General features: G+C 40.7%; 1 protein-coding gene across 3 annotated transcripts; it reads right to left on the reverse strand.

The window, feature by feature from the left end:
* Window positions 1-1,833: 1,833 nt before the first annotated feature.
* LOC142108498 (uncharacterized) lies at window positions 1,834-19,157 on the reverse strand. Of its 3 annotated transcripts, XM_075192193.1 has the most exons (3): window positions 18,871-19,157; window positions 16,418-18,781; window positions 1,834-3,309 (listed from the first exon to the last, which is right to left on the reverse strand). In XM_075192193.1, exon 2 carries the CDS (start codon window positions 17,809-17,811, stop codon window positions 16,879-16,881), a length of 933 nt encoding a protein of 310 aa, XP_075048294.1. In that variant the 5' UTR covers window positions 17,812-18,781; window positions 18,871-19,157; the 3' UTR covers window positions 1,834-3,309; window positions 16,418-16,878. The 3 variants fall into 3 exon arrangements, 2 of the variants coding, with proteins under 2 accessions (XP_075048294.1, XP_075048293.1); XR_012680165.1 differs by lacking the exons at window positions 16,418-18,781; window positions 18,871-19,157 and adding an exon at window positions 7,646-9,117; XM_075192192.1 differs by having other exon boundaries at window positions 16,418-19,157.
* Between the last annotated feature and the right edge of the window lie 583 nt (window positions 19,158-19,740).

Below are 19,740 nucleotides of genomic sequence, written 5' to 3' on the forward strand. Positions count from 1 at the left end.
GGCTGGAGGAGAGAGAGAAGAGATACTATGCCAGGCTGGAGGAGAGAGAGAAGAGATACTATGCCAGGCTGGAGGAGAGAGAGAAGAGATACTATGCCAGGCTGGAGGAGAGAGAGAAGAGATACTATGCCAGGCTGGAGGGGAGGGAGAAGAGATACTATGCCAGGCTGGAGAAGAGGGAGAAGAGATACTATGCCAGGCTGGAGAAGAGGGAGAAGACATACTATGCCAGACTGGACAAGAGTGTAGATACTATGCCAGGCTGGAGGGGAGGCAGAAGAGATACTATGCCAGGCTGGAGGGGAGGGAGAAGAGATACTATGCCAAACTGGACAAGAGTGTAGATACTATGCCAGGCTGGAGGAGAGAGAGAAGAGATACTATGCCAGGCTGGAGAAGAGGGAGAAGAGATACTATGCCAGGCTGGAGGGGAGGGAGAAGAGATACTATGCCAGACTGGACAAGAGTGTAGATACTATGCCAGGCTGGAGGAGAGAGAGAAGAGATACTATGCCAGGGTGGAGGAGAGAGAGAAGAGATACTATGCCAGGCTGGAGGAGAGAGAGAAGAGATACTATGCCAGGCTGGAGGAGAGAGAGAAGAGATACTATGCCAGGCTGGAGGAGAGAGAGAAGAGATACTATGCCAGGCTGGAGGAGAGAGAGAAGAGATACTATGCCAGGCTGGAGGAGAGAGAGAAGAGATACTATGCCAGGCTGGAGGAGAGAGAGAAGAGATACTATGCCAGGCTGGAGGAGAGAGAGAAGAGATACTATGCCAGGCTGGAGAAGAGATACTATGCCAGGCTGGAGAAGAGGGAAAAGAGATACTATGCCAGGCTGGACGAGAGACAGAAGAGACACTATGCCAGGCTGGAGAAGAGATACTATGCCAGGCTGGAGAAGAGACACTATGCCAGGCTGGAGGGGAGGGAGAAGAGATACTATGCCAGGCTGGAGAGGAGAGTGTAGATACTATGCCAGGCTGGACGAGAGAGTTTAGATACTATGCCAGACTTGACGAGAGTGTAGATACTATGCCAGGCTGGAGGTTAGAGAGACTGTATACTATATACCCAGCTGTAGGATGAGAAGGGATAGTATATACCTACAGATGAAGCTGCAGGAATTGGGGACTTCCTGTGCAGGGGTAAGAATGGAGAGTCAGGGTAAGAGCACAGATAGTTCAGAGAGGGTGTCTACATAGGGAACAGACAATGTAACACAATCTACTGAGACATCACTTACCAGATAAAGAGGTGCTGCAGAGTGGAGAGGGGGATACAGTCAGTGTTCTCTCTTGGAGGGAATGCCCAAATATATAGACAGGCGTGATGCTGCCCCTCCCTGTGTATATCTGTGGGTGTGACCCCATCCTCACTCCTCACTGGTCACCTCTCTTCTTCTACTGGAATTTCCTATCGTACCATCCGAAAACCGTGTCATTAATGTGTCTAGCTGAGAAGCTTAACCCCTTCCTGGCTGAGTGATCACACCAAGAGCTGTATATACACCCAGATACAGCTCAATGTTTGTAATTAAAGCCATTTAGTCTACCAACAATCAGGATACATTGCAAATAAACAGCATTTTATCTGTTGACATTAGAAATGTTATTTTAACCCACTGTCACTTTTTGGAAACACATAAAAAACTAAAACGATAAAGCAATAGACCGGTGGTCAGAGGGAATGTTGAAGCTGTTAGATCTAAAATTCTGACCCAAGTCAGCCTGTGGTGTCAAGTATATCTGGAAGCGCTTCAATCAGCTGGAGAGAATTGACACAGACCAAGTTCTGTATACAAGGAATATTCTCTAGTTTATTGATACAAAGATACAGGTTTTTATAGGCTACTGAATAAATGAATCCTACGTCATATGCATACAATAGTTTATACCACTAGTTTATGAGAAGCGCTACTGATTAACTTTCTCACGTATTCTTGAGGTGTTTACTTTTCTCCCCCTTCTAAGGACAGATGAGCCTATTATTTCTTATCTCAAGGGGAGTTGGAGATATGCTATGTGCAGCACCATGGATACAGCTCCCATACTACCAGCTGGATATGAAGCTCATTATTGTTTTCATAACTGGTTACATTCTTCAGGTGTTCTCTATTAGTTCAACTTCAAGGCCATAGGCTCACATATTGCAAAACTGCAAGTTAACAGAAAAATGAATAATCTCTTCTAGCAAATAATATTTCTATACAAGTTACAATAAAATGGCCTTATGAGGCCTTAACAAAAAATCATATTTAACATTTCCCATCTTTTATTCAATTTTCGACCCTTTCTCCTCCTACCTACCTAATCCTATCTATAGAACCACATTCTTAATAAGCAGGTACTTATACACATGTAGGAGGCCACATGCATAGAGTTGGTCCCCTTAGGAATCTGTCAACTCATCCCCCACTAATAAGCCTGTGATCCTCCCTGTCCTAACTTGATTTATGAGGAGATGCATTTTGGCAAATGTCCATGTCTAGAAAAGATGGTTTCTTAGAAGATGGTTTCTTAGAAGATGGTTTCTTAAAAGATGGTTTCTTAAAAGATAGTTAATGAGTCTATAGTAGTTCTGCAGGCCTTGCATGTCCTTTGTTCAATCTTTAGTAGTTTCTTGTTGCAAACTCTGCAGTTCTTTGGCTTTGCTAGTCCAAATAATTCATGACACTCATAGTCTGGTCAGGTTTCAGAAGTAATTTCTGTGATCATCAGAGGTTCGGGATTTTCAGTGGTTCCCTTTTTGGAGAGACAACAATCAAGTGTCAGTAACTTCTTAATCAGCCATATATTTAGTTTCATTATCACCTATACGATCAACAGGATTGCTAAACCATTTGCTACTAATGCCAATATTTCCAATATCCAACATGAATCATTACTGACAACTTTACCAATGAGGTTATGCATCTGCACAAAGACATTTTCAGAGTTTACTCTACTATGAGTGCAAATTGTTGAGCACTCCTTCCCATATGTTTCTCACAGTGGCATAGGCAATATGTCACTTAACTGTCTGTTTCATACTGGGTTAGGGAGGCCTTAATCCCTACTTCAGTCACAATTATTCTGGCAAGACATATCAATACAATGAGACAGTCATTTCTATTTATCAGAACAAGACTCCCCTGATTTGAAGACTTTGCAGTGTTATGCGTGAATCCAGGTGTCTCTTTCCTGTACTTCCACTGCCATGGGAGTCGTCAACAGGACTTGATAAGGACCCTTGTATCTGGGTTCAAGACTTCTCCTGATGTGCTTTCTCACGACCACCCAGCCCCCCAGGGTGCAGTTTATGGGTACCTGTATCAAAATTAGGGTTTGCAATGGAGGAGAATATTTGACCATGTATTTCAGTTAGTTGTTTCTATAATAAGGCAACATAATTCAACAAATCACTATATACATGGTGTAGTTGCTATGGAAAATAACAGCCTGTTCTGTTTGCTGTGCCAAACAATATCTCATATGGTGTTAAACCTGTGTCTTTCCTAGCAGTATTTTTTACTGAGTGCAGGTAAACATGAGATCCATGGCAGACCTGTTTCAGCCATTATTTTCTGCATTTTCAATTTCAGTGTACCATTAAGGCGCTCCATACATCCTGAACTTTGGGATCTGTAGGGGGTGTGATAGTTTCTGGAATCCTTGCCCCGTAAAGTGTATCCCTCTGTCACTTACAATGACCTCTGGTACACCATATCATCAGATTACCTCATTCGCAATTTTCTTGGCTAATGCTTTAGCATTTGCTTTTCTATACAGCCATGTCTCCAGCCAGTGACTAAAGAAGTTGACACAGACAAGCACATTCTCAAAGCCCGAGCATTTGGGAAGTTATAAAGTCTATCTGTATCCTCTTATAGGGATATTATGTCTGGGGTGTGCTTTTCCATAGGACAGACTTACTCGGGTTACTTTGTGCACAGACTAGGCATTCTGCCACTAACGACTGTGCTGCTTGGGCGAACCCTGGTACTATCCATAAGCTGCTAGTGAGTACAACCATAGCATCTTTTCCCAGATGCACTTTCTCGTGTGCTATATTGGCCATAATGGGATAAACTACTTTTGGCAGACACAAACGCTGACCTTTACACCACTCCTTGCACTTCTAGTGCTCCATGTATTGCCCAAGTCTTTTTCTTATTTTCTGTTGCTTGTCTTTCCATAAGTTGGAGTGTGCTCTGGTCAAACAGGGGTCAGGGGGTCACCATGTAAATAGACTCCCCTTGGGGTACTGGGGCTATGGCGGCTTCTCGTGCGGCCTGGTCTATTTCACTTAGCTTCGGGGGTAGTATCTCTGTGTGTGTCTTCATCTTCATCACTGTTTGGAGGACAGCTGGAATGCAGTGAACAGTGCCCTGGTATGTTCATCATATTGACTGGTTTGCTTGCTGAACCCATAAGGTCCCTACTTTTCCATACAGGGCCATAATCATGCGCAATTACAAATGCATAACTTGAATCAGTGTAAATATTTACTCTTTGTCCTTTTGCATATATGCATGCAAGTGTCAGGGCCTTTAGTTCAGCTTCTTGTGCTGACATGTGACTCGGTAGAGTCTGTTGAATCACTATTTCTGTGTGTGTGGTTACAGCACACCCTGTATACGGGACAGGATCTATGTGATAGTGTGAACCATCTACAAAAAGAGTGATGTCTGCATCTGGTAATGGTTTATCTTTAATGTGAGATAAAACCAGAGATTCTTGTTTCATTAGTTCTATGCAATCATGTTCAGAAAAATTTTGTTTGCATTTTTTTTTTCCTTTCTTTCTGTTCAAGCTGGAATGGAATTCCCCCAAATCCCTAGGGTAACCCCAATATATACAGGTACTTCTCCCATCTTTTGAAACTTGCTGCAATAAGGCAGCAGGATTCAACATTGTGCACTGCTTAAGTGTAACGTTACTGGGAGTAAGCAGTGCTACTTCATTAGGATAGGCTTCAGTAAGGAGCATGTGGAATCCAAGGACAAGGTTCTTGGTTTCTGAGTTCCACAAAGTTTACACTCATTAGATGGAGTGTACAGTACAACGGTTAAGACAGATGTGGTAACTTTAATTCTTCTGGAAGAGAAACACTTAGCTTAAATAACCTGTTAATAAGCCACATCATCAGTTCTATTAGTGTATATAATAATGTGTTGGGCCACAATACTCACAAACACATTCCTGCATTGGGTGTAAACCCCTGTAGTCATGGGTTGCTCTTTTCTTTATATGGTTGGGTTAAACTTTTATATTAGAATTTTCTAATTATGTATAATGATCTATACATTACTATGGGCCTGAGTCTGGTTCTTCCAAACTTGGCTTTCCTTTCTAGTCTAGTACACATCTACAGCGCACAGCAAAGGAAAATAACGTGCAATCTATATTCCTCCTGCTAATATCAATGAACTCCCCTCTCTGGTCTCCCTTGGACCTTTAAAAAACTTAAAATACAGTTTACTCAGATTCCCCTTGTCTGAAGGTCTTAACATATATCTGTGAACATGAGAGGCTCTGGGGCCTCTTGTGCTTCCTTTTTTTTTTTTTTTTTTTTTTTTTTCTTCTAATAAAAAAGGAAAGGGAGGAAGAAAATACACAGTGCGCTCGGCAAGTGTTATATGTCACTCATTTCACAATAGGAGGGAATGTCCTTTGTGCTGTATATCTTCATACTTAGTAAATCTGGCCGGTAACAAATGTTTTGCTTGTGCTTGGTTTCTGTCACAACGTACGATACCGTTAAGGTAACTGGGTGTCCTAGCACAATATCTATACTCTTTTCAAGCACTAAAGCAGAGTAGTATGCAAGTGACCTTAGCTTGCGACCATGTATTTGTGTCAGTACTCCTTGTACATGTGCACTGACTTCATAACAAAATAATGTGAAAGGCTTGTCATAATCTGGCAAAGCCAGTGCTGGCGCTGAAGTTATTTCAGCTTAAAATTTGTTAAACATTTGGTTCTGCTCAGAGGAGAGTATAAATGGCTTGCTATGATCCAGAAGTGCTAATGCAGGAGCACATACAATTGCTCTTAAAGTCTTCAATCTTTTTCATTTCTGTAAAAATATAGAATTCCCATCAATGCATTACCATACCCACAATAAAAAGAATTATTTACAGTATATGACAATTATAGCACAGTAAATAAGGGCAGTAAATGTCTTTACAAACACTGATTTACTCAAAACTGTAATGAGGATACAAATAAAAACCTTTTGCTTTCTGCACATACAGAAAAACCACCTAGTTCATGCATTTGCTATGCGAATAGCACATAAACTCTAATATCTCTTTCCAAAACAAGGTAATCATTACTCAGAAGAGTTTACGTTATTTAAATCCTTCATTAGTTTATACTTATGTTTGTTGTGGTGCAAAGATGGTGCATTGGAAGTTAAATCAATGCAATCTGGATTGCCTAATGGGTCTTTGCAGCTGGAGACCTGTGAATAAAAAAACTTTTGCATAGAGATTAACATTTATTTACTAGGAATTACTGTAACTGTAACATGCGTGTATACTGTTATCAGGTAACCAGTGAACAGCTGCTAAAAGCTTAACTGTGACGCTATGCGTTCCATGCCTTGATTTCCTCAAAGGGGCAGTCCCTAATTTCACAAATAGAGAATGTCAAAGTGACGAGACCTGGGCGAGTGTTCAAAGCCACTCCTTTCTTATCATCTCTTAGTACAGCCCTTTTAAATGACACTAATTAAATTTCCGGGTTTAGAAACATTCAATCTGGAATCTTGGTTCCAAGTATTCAACCATTTTAAAAGCAGCACTGTCTCATAAATCAGAGTACTCTCGTTAGACACAATACATTGTGTCTGTAAATCATTCAACATTTTCTCAACAAAATCTCTCTCCCGTGACCAAATATTCACACATATTTCTAGATTCTGTGATTTTCGTGTTCAAAGTAAAAATATATTCACTTAAGTCTCGCTCACAGACGACATTTTATCTCGTAACATTTCTTTAAAGGCATAACAAACCCTCCTGATTTCTGAGAACATTCATCAGCGCCATTTTAACACAGATAAAAACAGATTTTAATGTCTGCATGTAAGCTCACTCCCACAATTCTCAACTTCATTAAAGAGAAAGCTATTTTTCTCAACTTCAAAAACAAAATTACTTTGTTTAAATACAGAAACGGCTTGTTGGATCCCAGCCAACTTTGTTCTGACACTAGTAATTATAGTGATAATGTACATTATTTACAATCTTGTCCGTGCAATCGGACCAAACATTTTAAAACTTCTTTTGTATCTTTTTAAAAGCTTATCATTAAGCAATGAATGTACAACTTTTTCAACCTTGAAACATGTCTCTTGTAAAAAACGGACAAGACAGACAAACATTGTGATTTAAAGTAAATCAAACATCTCCCTTATAGAGCACTAAGACAGAGAACAAACAATGTGAATTATCACGGATCTCTCTCACACGCAGTAAGACGGAGACAAAACTCACATACAGAGAAAGAAAACTTAACTGACATCTTCCAGCCTACTGCTGTGGAACTACAAGTCCCAGCATTACACTAAATACAAGTTAGCTTCAACATGTTATCATCAATCAGCACTCCGGACACATTTTTTCAATTTTACATACATTTATAATATACAACCTACTTGATTCATTATTCAGCTTCCGATGCATTTAGCATATCCACATATATTTCGACTTTTCAGATCTCTTAACTTTCCTGTGCCACCTCAAACAATCTCTTGGGGTTTGATCTCAATACCCCTTTGTTCTTGTCACATTACCACTTGCAACACCTTTGTTTCTCCATCCACACATATCTTTGGCTATCCCCGCTTTCTTGAAAAATTCCCTGCAGACCTTCTACTCCCCATTTCCTTAAGTCTTTGTGCATCATATCTATGAGGGAGCTGCTGTCATTTGTTTACTATCTATATTACTCGTATTGACAGTATTCTGTTGAGTCCAAATCGGGACTCTTATCTAGTTTCTGTGGGTTGTCCTTGCACTGGACGTCCCGTTCTGTGGACTCCTTGTACTGGATGTCCGTGCTAAATAGCTTCTTTGACAGTATCTGGGACGAAGGTCTTTTGGAAATCTCTCTTACACAATTTGGGCAGATTACAGAATCTCCCTTCTTTGATATACCTCTGGGGATGGTGTCTAAAATGTTCACTCAATGTTCAAAACAATAACTCTCTAAATCCCTCTATTCCATTACATGCTTCTTTGATCAATGTCTTATGTGACTTTTATGCTTTATACATCATACATAGGTACAAACACATGCACTCAAAATTCAATCATCTTTCAAAAATCTAATCAACAATACAATTACAGTAAACAAATTGGGTTAATACTGTATTATATTAATCAGATGATACTTGAGACTCACAAATTCGCGTGTCAGGTGCCTCAGACAGACATGAGGTGACCCAGACTAGGAAGACCAACGAGTAGAAATCTACTGACCGCGGATGTTGGGGTTCAATGTGCTGGGAAACCTCCGTTGTCTGTCTTGTAGCATGCTGGACAGCGAATCTCTGTGGCGACCTCCAAGTTGTAAGATCTAAAATTCTGACCCAAGTCAGCCTGTGGTGTCAAGTATATCTGGAAGCGCTTCAATCAGCTGGAGAGAATTGACACAGACCAAGTTCTGTATACAAGGAATATTCTCTAGTTTATTGATACAAAGATACAGGTTTTTATAGGCTACTGAATAAATGAATCCTACGTCATATGCATACAATAGTTTATACCACTAGTTTATGAGAAGCGCTACTGATTAACTTTCTCACGTATTCTTGAGGTGTTTACTTTTCTCCCCCTTCTAAGGACAGATGAGCCTATTATTTCTTATCTCAAGGGGAGTTGGAGATATGCTATGTGCAGCACCATGGATACAGCTCCCATACTACCAGCTGGATATGAAGCTCATTATTGTTTTCATAACTGGTTACATTCTTCAGGTGTTCTCTATTAGTTCAACTTCAAGGCCATAGGCTCACATATTGCAAAACTGCAAGTTAACAGAAAAATGAATAATCTCTTCTAGCAAATAATATTTCTATACAAGTTACAATAAAATGGCCTTATGAGGCCTTAACAAAAAATCATATTTAACAAAGCCAATAATATAAAGCTGAAGGTGGAAGCCACATAAATGCAGCCGGTAAGAGTGGACATTGCTGGTGGGTTCTTCACATTGATACCAGTCTATTTACCACACCCAGTCCAGCGACCTTCATATTACAACACTGATAAAGTCTGTCTATAGAGCAGCTACTGTAGCGGAAGTGTCTGCAGGCGTGCCCAGACCTGTACCCACTACTCCTGTCAGGGTGTGTCTGGAGCCTGAGGTTAAGCTTGTGACAGACATATTAAAGGATCTGTCTATGTGGATGGAGGTGTGTTACACACTCGTATTCTCCCCTGAGGTCAGGAGAATCCGCTTCTGAAACATCAACTTTCTCCCTCTGGATCACATAGCTGCAAAATGTGTGAATTCATGTCCGGGCCGTCACGTTACTGGGTTGTGTTCACTCACGATTACACTGAATGTATATGTAGCTTGGTGAGCACAAGGCATGCCCGGGCCTTCAAATAATGCATGGTGCATATAATATGACCTGGCTAATGGACGTGATCTGAATGCAGTTCTATAGTATTATGAATGTCCACCTTCTTTACACCTGAGCTTATCTACCATCCTGCAGCTTGTCAGTTTAAGTAACCGAGGGACTGAGACAGGGACAAAAATTAACCAAATTTTCAGGATCTGGGGTGTCCAAATAGAAATAGTCTATCTCTCCCTGTTCCAATACTGCTAGTAATATTCTGTAATATCTGCACTGCTATAATCTATCCTGTTCCAGCACTATTAACATTCAGTTTTACCTGCACTGTTACAATCTGCATTATTGGCCCTGTTCCAGCACTCTTGGTTGTAGCCTCTATTATCTGACTTGTTGCAGCTAGGAAGCTATTGGCCACCACAGTCCCTTTACCCCATCCATACTCCTGTTCAGATGGAACGTGGATGGGCAGGGCCCCAACTTCCTCCACCTAAACTGTCCTGCTGATAGCAATAATAGTCCATTTTCCGCACTGTTCCTGCACTTATAGTAATAGTCTGTATTATCTGCAGTGTTCCGGTACTAAGAGTAATAGTCTGTATTATCTACACCAGACATCACCGCGATGTCCAGCGGCCCACGTAGCTGGTCAATGTGGTACTGGATCTCCGATCATTTTCTCTTCGCATACCTATGGGACACGGAGATTTGAGGGATAAAAAACAAACTCTGCCGCGATGTGTCGCAGCGGACTGTTCCGGAGACACATGGCAAGTCCTCCTTACGAATTGAAACCCCCCCTAACTGTCCTTGTGTAAGATTATTTGACCATGGTGACCAAAGACAGAGTAACATGCATAACTTATCCAAATATTATTTTTATTGCAGATATTATAACTTTATTACGTAAACTGGTTCTGGACTCTACTTGAGGTGCTCTTTTATGATCATGGTCAGTGTTCCGACGAAGCAGATAAATTCCTGGAAGTTAACGCTCTTATCTCCATCCATGTCCATTTGGCCGAAAACTCCCTTCAGAATTTCATCTTTCTTGTCACTATTCTGTGAGACCAGAAAGTAAATAGTGTTACAGAGTGTCACAACCTTCACTAGATGATCAGAAATAGGAGATATTTCTATACAGTAATGCAGGGTACAGACTACAGGCTTTTCACCCGATTATGGGGCCAATAACACAATAAATGACCATTCGGTTTGATGTATCATTAATGTGACGATGAACGATTATTGTTCCAAAGCACATTCTATCGTTTCATGTGATTTTATAACCGGACATAAAACCTCTATAAACGATCATATATTTTTGCTTGATTTTTAAACTGAACTAAAATGTCCCCAATTCTGCAATGTATACACACTCACGACCGGCGTGTCCATAGATCTCTATAGAGTCTGCAGAGTCTCCATCTTTTCAGCCGATGGTTATGACAGATGAAGAGCACAGATCTGACGGTAAAACGTGTATAGTGTGTACACATGTATCCACATGCTGATCGGGACTTTCAGTCTGTAGTGTGTACCCAGCCTAATAAGTATTTAAATCATTGGGTATTTTGGCATATTATTTCTACCGTTTTATATGATATTCTTCTGGACACTAGCCGTGTGATGTGATCACCTTCACCTCAATATAGCAGAGAACAATAGTTCGCTCAGCACAGTAAATTGTATATATAAGTTCGATTTTGGCGGCATGTGTCCTAAAATACTGAAAGTTGGGAGGTATGTCCCCCGATCGCCATTGCAGGAATCTCTGCCAATTCAAGGGTGTTTATAGGGGAGGTAGACCAAAACACCCATTGGGATGGACACATACCCTTTCGGAGGAGGCTTGGTCGTATCCCGTTTTATACATTTTAAACGTTGGGGGGGTTTCCACTAAACCCTGCGGTTTTTTTTTTTTGTTACTCGTCTAAAAATACAGCACATTCCCTGCTTCTTGACCCACAGGGCAAACTGTCATAGAGGGTGTTACTTAATTGCACCTAAGTGTTGAGGGTATGTTTGTAAAATATTTAGAACCCCCGCCCCCACACTCACATAAAAAATAATTAATTAATAAATAAAATTAATTACCCATCCACACACTGCAAATGACTGAAGCACAATAATAAAAGATGGCATTTGCTTGGAATGACAGCTGGGTATTGCTTAGGAGAGGAGAGTATTGTAGTTACAAATGTTCTTAATACTTACACACAATGCGGGGAACTCTTTCTTAGCCATATCGCACAGCTCATCCTGACTCAGTGTACTAGCGTTTCCATCCTTACCAGCGTACTTGTTAAATATGTCAATCATAGACACCATAATTGTTTGGAGGTTGAGAGCCATTGTGTCTGAGGAGACATATTATTGAAGATATTTAGCACACAGACAGAGGAACAAGGCTTGACCCTACCACCACTTTCCTCAAAGCCCCCCAGAGTTGCAAAATAATAGTTGGCTGTATTAGCAGTAATTAACCGATAGTGTCATCTACAACAGAGTCTGCTGTAAGCACATTGGGAGGATAAAACAAGCAACCAGCTAAGAAAATCAGTGCCCAATCTCCCAGAATGTCCAGGAGACTCCTGAACTTAGGGTCCCCGGGAAGGTACATCACCCTCCGGCCCCCCACTAATCGATGATGCGAATTGCACCATTTAGTTTGTCCTGTCCCTCATCTGCCACTTGGACCCTCATTCGTGGGATTTCAGGGAGGGGAGGTCTAACAAGTTAGCACAAATGGGTAAGACTTAGCAAATCTCTTGTAGAGCACATTGGGAGGATAAAACAAGCAACCAGGTAAGAACATCCGTGCCCAGAATGTCCAGGAGACTCCTGAATTTAGGGTCACCGGGAAGGTACATCACCCTCTAGCCCCAAACTAATTAGTGATGCTTATGGCAGCATTTGGTTTGTCATGTCCCTCACCTACCACTTGGACCCTCACTCTGGGATTTCAGGGAGGGAAGGTCTAACAAGTTAGCACAAATGGGTAAAATCTCTTTTAGAGACATAATGACTGGTTGTACTACCACTGACTATCTGGTTGTGCTGTTTATAGGCTGGGTAGTATATTACTACTACTAGTATATTACTACTATGCAGGGTAGGTGTGTGCTGGTGATAATACTGGAACACAACCAGGGCTTGTTACTACATTTACAACTTTTGTCTGGGGAGAGTATTAACCCCTGGAAGCCTGGCTAATGTTACCTCACAAACACAAGTATTTAGTGGATTCCCCTGTTAATGAACATTCATATCCACTTAAACCTATCAGTATCTGTGCCTCACTAAGGGTTAACATGTCAGCATCAATCTCCAGCTCACAAGTAGGTAGGTTACAAACAACTTTAATATTTGCTTACTTTTCCCCAGCAGAGTTGTTAATAGCACTTTGACACAAATCATGTTATTACTATAACCATGTATTGGGTAAGGAGATCTTATGAAAAATATGGAGGATTTACATCTTATAGTTAACAGAAACAATAATCTTGAATTTTTAAATGACAGTGCAGTTAGGTTGAGTTTTTGGCGTTCCTTTCCCTCTCCCCCCTCATTCCGTAGCCGGCAGGGTCCATAGGAGATACACAGTGTAAGCCTAACCCACCATTCTGATCATGTTACAGGTTTTAAATGACTATACTGCAATATATGTTGATATGCAAAGCAATTCTCCGGACACATCAACCTTTAGTAAATATCAGATTAGTTACAGGAAAATGAGAAACAGGACATTTTAGTATCGAGTGCAAATGAGATGGTCTGCAAGGAAAACACATGCAAACACTGAGCACACATTCATTACAAGTGTCCTCAGGTAACTAAAGATTTGCTATGCCAGGCTGGAGGGGAGAGTGTTGATACTATGCCAGGCTGGCAGAGAGAGTGTAGATACTATGCCAGGCTGGAGGGGAAAGTGTAGATACTATGCCAGGCTGGAGGGGAGAGTGTAGATACTATGCCAGGCTGGCAGAGAGAGTGTAGATACTATGCCAGGCTGGATGAGAGAGTGTAGATACTATGCCAGGCTGGATGAGAGAGTGTAGATACTATGCCAGGCTGGATGAGAGAGTGTAGATACTATGCCAGGCTGGAGGGGAGAGTGTATATACTATGCCAGGCTGGAGGGGAGAGTGTAGATACTATGCCAGGCTGGCAGAGAGAGTGTAGATACTATGCCAGGCTGGCAGAGAGAGTGTAGATACTATGCCAGGCTGGCAGAGAGAGTGTAGATACTATGCCAGGCTGGAGGGGAGAGTGTAGATACTATGCCAGGCTGGAGGGGAGAGTGTAGATACTATGCCAGGCTGGAGGGGAGAGAGACTGTATACTATATACCCAGCTGTAGGGTGACAAGGGATAGTATATACCTACAGATGAAGCTGCAGGAATTGGGGACTTCCTGTGCAGGGGTAAGAATGGAGAGTCAGGGTAAGAGCACAGATAGTTCAGAGAGGGTGTCTACATAGGGAACAGACAATGTAACACAATCTACTGAGACATCACTTACCAGATAAAGAGTTGCTGCAGAGTGGAGAGGGGGATACAGTCAGTGTTCTCTCTTAGAGGGAATGCCTAATATAGACAGGTGTGATGCTGCCCCTCCCTGTGTATATCTGTGGGTGTGACCCCCTCCTCACTCCTCACTGGTCACCTCTCTTCTTCTACTGGAATTTCCTATCAGACCATCTGAAAACCGTGTCATTAATGTGTCTACCTGAGGAGCTTAACCCCTTCCTGGCTGAGTGATCACACCAAGAGCTGTATATACACCCAGATACAGCACAATGTGTGCTTGTAATTAAAGCCTAACAGGATACATTGCTGTTAAAGTACCTGTATTTACGCCATAATTGCGCACGCTATCTTCTTATTCTATTTTGGATACGCTTGTGTTGGGGTATCGGAGTTCACCGATACTTCTATCAATCACCTTCAATGTCAGTCAGATCTTCCTTTGATTTTCAGTCGACTGGTGAACAGAAAAGTGCTCAACACTTGAATGATATAATGCTGAGCAGCTTTTATTCTGTTCCAATTTGAGACCGCTTCAGCATCTATATTTATACATATAAGTCTAGGGGTATAGATGCTGAACAACCAATTATAAGACAGTAGATTATGAAAGTCAATCAACAATTATATATATTGCAGTTTTCCAACAAAGTTCAAACAATTCTTTCTTCTTTCTGCATTATCTCTCTCCAGGTTTTCTGCCAATTTTCTTGTGCTGCCCCCAGCTTTGAGTTCTTGGGTTTTATCTGTAAAGACCATCTCGCTTTGCTGCCTGTCCTTGGTCTGTTTCTGTTCATGGGAACATCCTGCTATGTAGTTTCACAACCTTGAATAATTCGTCTTTAAAACTGAACATAATATCTGTTAATTTCTCTTAAGGTTATAGCATAACATATTAGTTTCTAAAGCTTAATATATGATAGATATTAAATCAATAATAATAGAATTTTACCCTTACACTCCTCTCTTTGATTAAATATCTACTATTAACTTCTACCTATCGGTCATGGCGATACTCAGCAGAAGACAGTTAGTACCTACCTTTACACCATATGGTATCTTAAGGACCCCATATAGGTAGAACAATAATTCATTAAGCACATATCTCTGGTACTTTATCACCATAACTTTTCTTTCCCTATTTAATGTTTTTATCTAGGTGCATAGAGGGCAATACTTTGCTGATATCTATTGAAATGCTTTCTTGTATTGCATGTTAAGTAGCAGTTCCATATAATCATTATAGTTAGTACAAGAAGAATTAGTAACAATGGATGAATCAAGATATTCATGCTTTCTTCATGGAATAAGATCCATTAACAAATATGTCCCACTAATGATGTGACAGTTCATTTTTCAATTTTATCCTACAATTGTCTGTCCTTGCTGCTGATATGTTTTTTTTAACCAACTTAGTATCTGACCCAGGGTCCACGCCTGCCCTAGGATTCTCATCAATACTATCACAAAAAGAATCTAAATTTGCATTCTGGTTTCTCGATGGTCACTGTCACCTCTTGTTGCAGGCTGTGCAGGTTTTTTTTTTCTTCTTTGGTTTGATTGTTGACCATTGTTCATAATGTTCACTGTTTGTCTCAGGCATTAAACTTGTACAAATTTCTGTAATCATTACTGGTTCAGGAAGCTCATTTCCTGTAGGAACAACAATCAAAGTGTCAGTAATTTCTTAATCAGCCATATAACCATTTTCACTACCACATATACGATCAACAGGATTGCTAAACCCTTTGCTACTAATGCCAATATTCTCTATATCCAAAATGAATAATTGGGGACAGCTTTGCCAATGAGGTTATGTATTCACAAAGGCATTTTCAGAGTTTACTCTCCTATGAGTGCAAATTGTTAAGCGCTCCTTCCCCTTCTGTTTCTCACAGTGGCATAGAAAATTTTTCACTTATCTGTCTGTTTTACTCTGGGTTAGGGAGGCCTTGATCCCTACTTCAGTCACAACTATTCTGGTAAGACATATCAATACCATAAGACATTTCTATTTATCAGAACAAAACTTCCCTGATTTGAAGACTTTGCAGTGTGATATGTGAATTTAGGTGTCCTTTTGCCCTGTACTTTTACTGCCATGGGAGTTGTCAACAGGACTTGATAAGGATCCTTATATCTGGGTTCAAGACGTCTCCTGATGTGCTTTCTCGCGACCACCCAGTCCCCAGATTGCAGTCTGTCGGTACCTGTATCAAAATTAGGGTCTGGAATGGAAGAAAACACTTCACCATGTATTTCAGTTAGTTGTTTCTGTAATAAAGCAACATAGTTCAACAAATCACCACGTACATGCTGTAATTGCTATGGAAAATAACAACCTGTTCTGTGTGCTGTGCCAAACAGTATCTCATTTGGTGCTAAACCTGTGTCTCTTCATAAGTGTAGTTCTAATGTTAAACAGAACTATTGGTAAATATTCTAAACAAGTCTTTTTGGTTTCTTGCATCATTTTCTGTAGTTTTAATTTAATGTCACAATTAAGTCTTTCTACCCGCCCACCTGCTGGTGGCCTATAAGGAGTGTGAAAAGCTTGTGATACTCCCAAGTCCTTTATTACATGCTTCATTATCTCTCCTGTAAAGGTTGTACCTCTATCTGATTCAATAACTTCAGGTATGCCATATCTACAGATGACTTCTGAGTTTAATTTCTTTGCTGTATTTTTGGCAGTAGCTTTAACTACTGGCCAGACCTCTGCCCAATGGCTGAAAATGTCTGTGGCTACTAACACATACTCGTAGGTACCACATTTAGGAAGTTGTATATAGTCCATCTGAAGTCTCTGAAAGGGATAGAAAACCTTTGGAATGCTTCCTCCTGGGGGTCTTTACTCTTTGCCCTGGATTGTGTATCACACATATCCAGCAAGCTGCCACGTAGTTTGTGGCCGCAGGGTTGAATCCAGGGGCAATCCAGTTTTTCCATACCCTATTAGTCATTGCTTCTTTGGAATGATGCACTTGTCTATGTGCAATTTGAATCATTACTGGGTATATAGCTCTTGGTAGGCACCAATTATTTTCTTTTGACCATATTCCTTGTTCATCAAACTGTGCACCTTCTTTTTCACACTTTTTCTTTTCTTTCTTTGATGCTTGTTTCTGAAAGTCTTTAAGGCTTTGTAGGTCCGGAAATTGAAATTCGTCTGCGTCCCCTTCCATTGAGTCTGCTAGAAAAGTAGTATTCTTTTGTTGGAGGGCTGCCTTTTTTGCTATGTGATCTGCAAAAGTATTTCCTCTTGCTTCTGGAGTTTGTTCTTTAGTGTGAGCTTGAACTTTTATAATTCCCACTTGTTTAGGGAGTTCCAATGCTCTAAATAGCTCATTAATTAAGTTGGCATGTTTGATGGGTTTTCCATTTGACCCTTGAAAGTCTCTACTTTTCCAAATGGGACCAAAATCTTGCGCCACTCCCCAGGCATAACGTGAATCTGTATATACATTGGCAATTTGTCCTTCTGCATATACACAAGTCTTAGTTAGAGCTATCAATTCTGCTTCTTGTGCTGATGTTCCATTAGACAGTGTTCCTGATTGAAGCACCTCTTCCTCAGCAGTGATGGCATAACCTGTATATGGAACTCCATCCACATAGTATCTAGATCCATCTACATAAAGAGTTAGTGTTGCATCTAAATGTGGTGTGTCAGTGACATTTTGCAAAGCTGAAGTTTTGAATTTCATAAGTTCCAAACAGTCATGTGAAAAATTTTATATGTGCATTTCTTCAGCTTCTTCAGTTTCTGCTTCAGACGCTTCACTCAGGTCCTCATATTCCCTGTCTGATGATTCATCTCCTTTGTGACTCCCCTTACTCCCCTCTTCTGAATCATCAGTGGGGAGCAGGGTTGCTGGATTGAGGACTGTGCATCTAGTAATTTTTACGTATGAGGCGCTAAGTAAGGCTACCTCATATTTAGTTAGTCTAGCTGCAGACAAATGTCTTGTCCTTGCTTGATGTAGAATTTCTGTGACTGCATGTGGAACTTGAATAAGAAGTGCATGGTCCAAAACCATATCTGCTAACTTTTCTTTTAGTATTGCTGCTGCTGCTATTGCTTTTATACATGATGGAGAGCCTCTTATAACTGGATCGAGTTGTGCTGAATAATAGGCCAGTGGTCTTTGTTTCGTTCCATGTTTCTGTGTGAGGACTCCTAGAGCATGTCCTGACTGCTCTTGGCAGAACAATATGAATAGTTTCAGGTAGTCTGGTAGTCCAAGTGCTGATGCAGTAGAGATGGCGTGTTTCAAGGCTTGTACTGCATTTTCTATTTCAGTTAAACTTTAACTCTTTCAGTTGTAAGATGTCTTGCTCCTGCAGAGATGCAATGTCCCAAAAATGTTACTTTTTTCTGTACCAGTTGCAACTTGCTTGGTGATACTCTGCAGTCTCGTTAAGCCAGGAAACAAAGTAATGACAGTGTTTCTGCTTTGCATTCTTCTTCAGTTTCCACAGCCACCATGAGGTCATCTACATATTGGACAAGTTAAGTAGTTGGATTGATAGGCCTCCATCCTTGGAGAATTAGTGCCATTGCTTCTGAAAATTCTGATGGGCTGGTGGCTCCTCCTTGAGAGAGTCTTGTCCAACAGTATTGGTTTCCATCATGGGTGAAGGCTAGAAGAAGTTGACTATCTTCTGTAATGGGGACTGAGAAAAAAGTGTTTGCCAAGTCTATTACTGAGAACCATTTTGCAATTAGAGGTAAGATGGTAGAAATCTACACTTTTCTTACTCACCATATGGAATTTAGTTCAGCAATTCTCTGGACATCAGTGGAGTCTGGCATCAGATGTGGAGATATTGGGGCATCCCGGATGAGCCCCCAGAAATGTTGGGGTATCGGAGTTCACCGATACTTCTATCAATCACCTTCAATGTCAGTCAGATCTTCCTTTGATTTTCAGTCGACTGGTGAACAGAAAAGTACTCAACACCTGTATGATATAATGCTGAGCAGCTTTTATTCTGTTCCAATTTGAGACCGCTTCAGCGTCTATATTTATACATATAAGTCTAGGGGTATGGATGAAAGTAAGTCAATCAACAATTATATATATTGCAGTTTTCCAACAAAGTTCAAACAATTCTTTCTTCTTTCTGCATTATCTCTCTCCAGGTTTCTGCCAATATTCTTGTGCTGCCCCCAGCTTTGAGTTCTTGGGTTTTATCTGTAAAGACCATCTCGCTTTGCTGCATGTCCTTGGTCTGTTTCTGTTCATGGGAACATCCTGCTATGTAGTTTCACAACCTTGAATAATTCGTCTTTAAAACTGAACATAATATGTGCTAATTTCTCTTAAGGTTATAGCATAACATATTAGTTTCTAAAGCTTAATATTTGATAGATATTAAATCAATAATTATACAATTTTACCCTTACACTTGTTACATTACCATACGCATTTACACTTTACCTCTTATGACAGTGACAATAATTGCGCTAATCCAGCACCATTTCCAGTGCCAATTACTGCTCAATTTCAGCACCCCTTCCAGTGTCAACATTATTAACTGCAGCGCCATTTTCAGCGCCAGCATTAAATACAGCGCCAATAACTGCGCCAATTCAGCTCCATTTCCATGCTAACACTATCACTACAAAGCTG

Source organism: Mixophyes fleayi, chromosome 12 (genome assembly GCF_038048845.1).
Source record: "Mixophyes fleayi isolate aMixFle1 chromosome 12, aMixFle1.hap1, whole genome shotgun sequence".
Taxonomy (NCBI): domain Eukaryota; kingdom Metazoa; phylum Chordata; class Amphibia; order Anura; family Limnodynastidae; genus Mixophyes; species Mixophyes fleayi.

Excerpts from the sequence above, each read along its gene's own strand:
- LOC142108498 (XM_075192193.1), bottom strand. The coding sequence starts at position 17,811 with ATGAAATTCAAAACTTCAGCTTTGCAAAATGTCACTGACACACCACAT.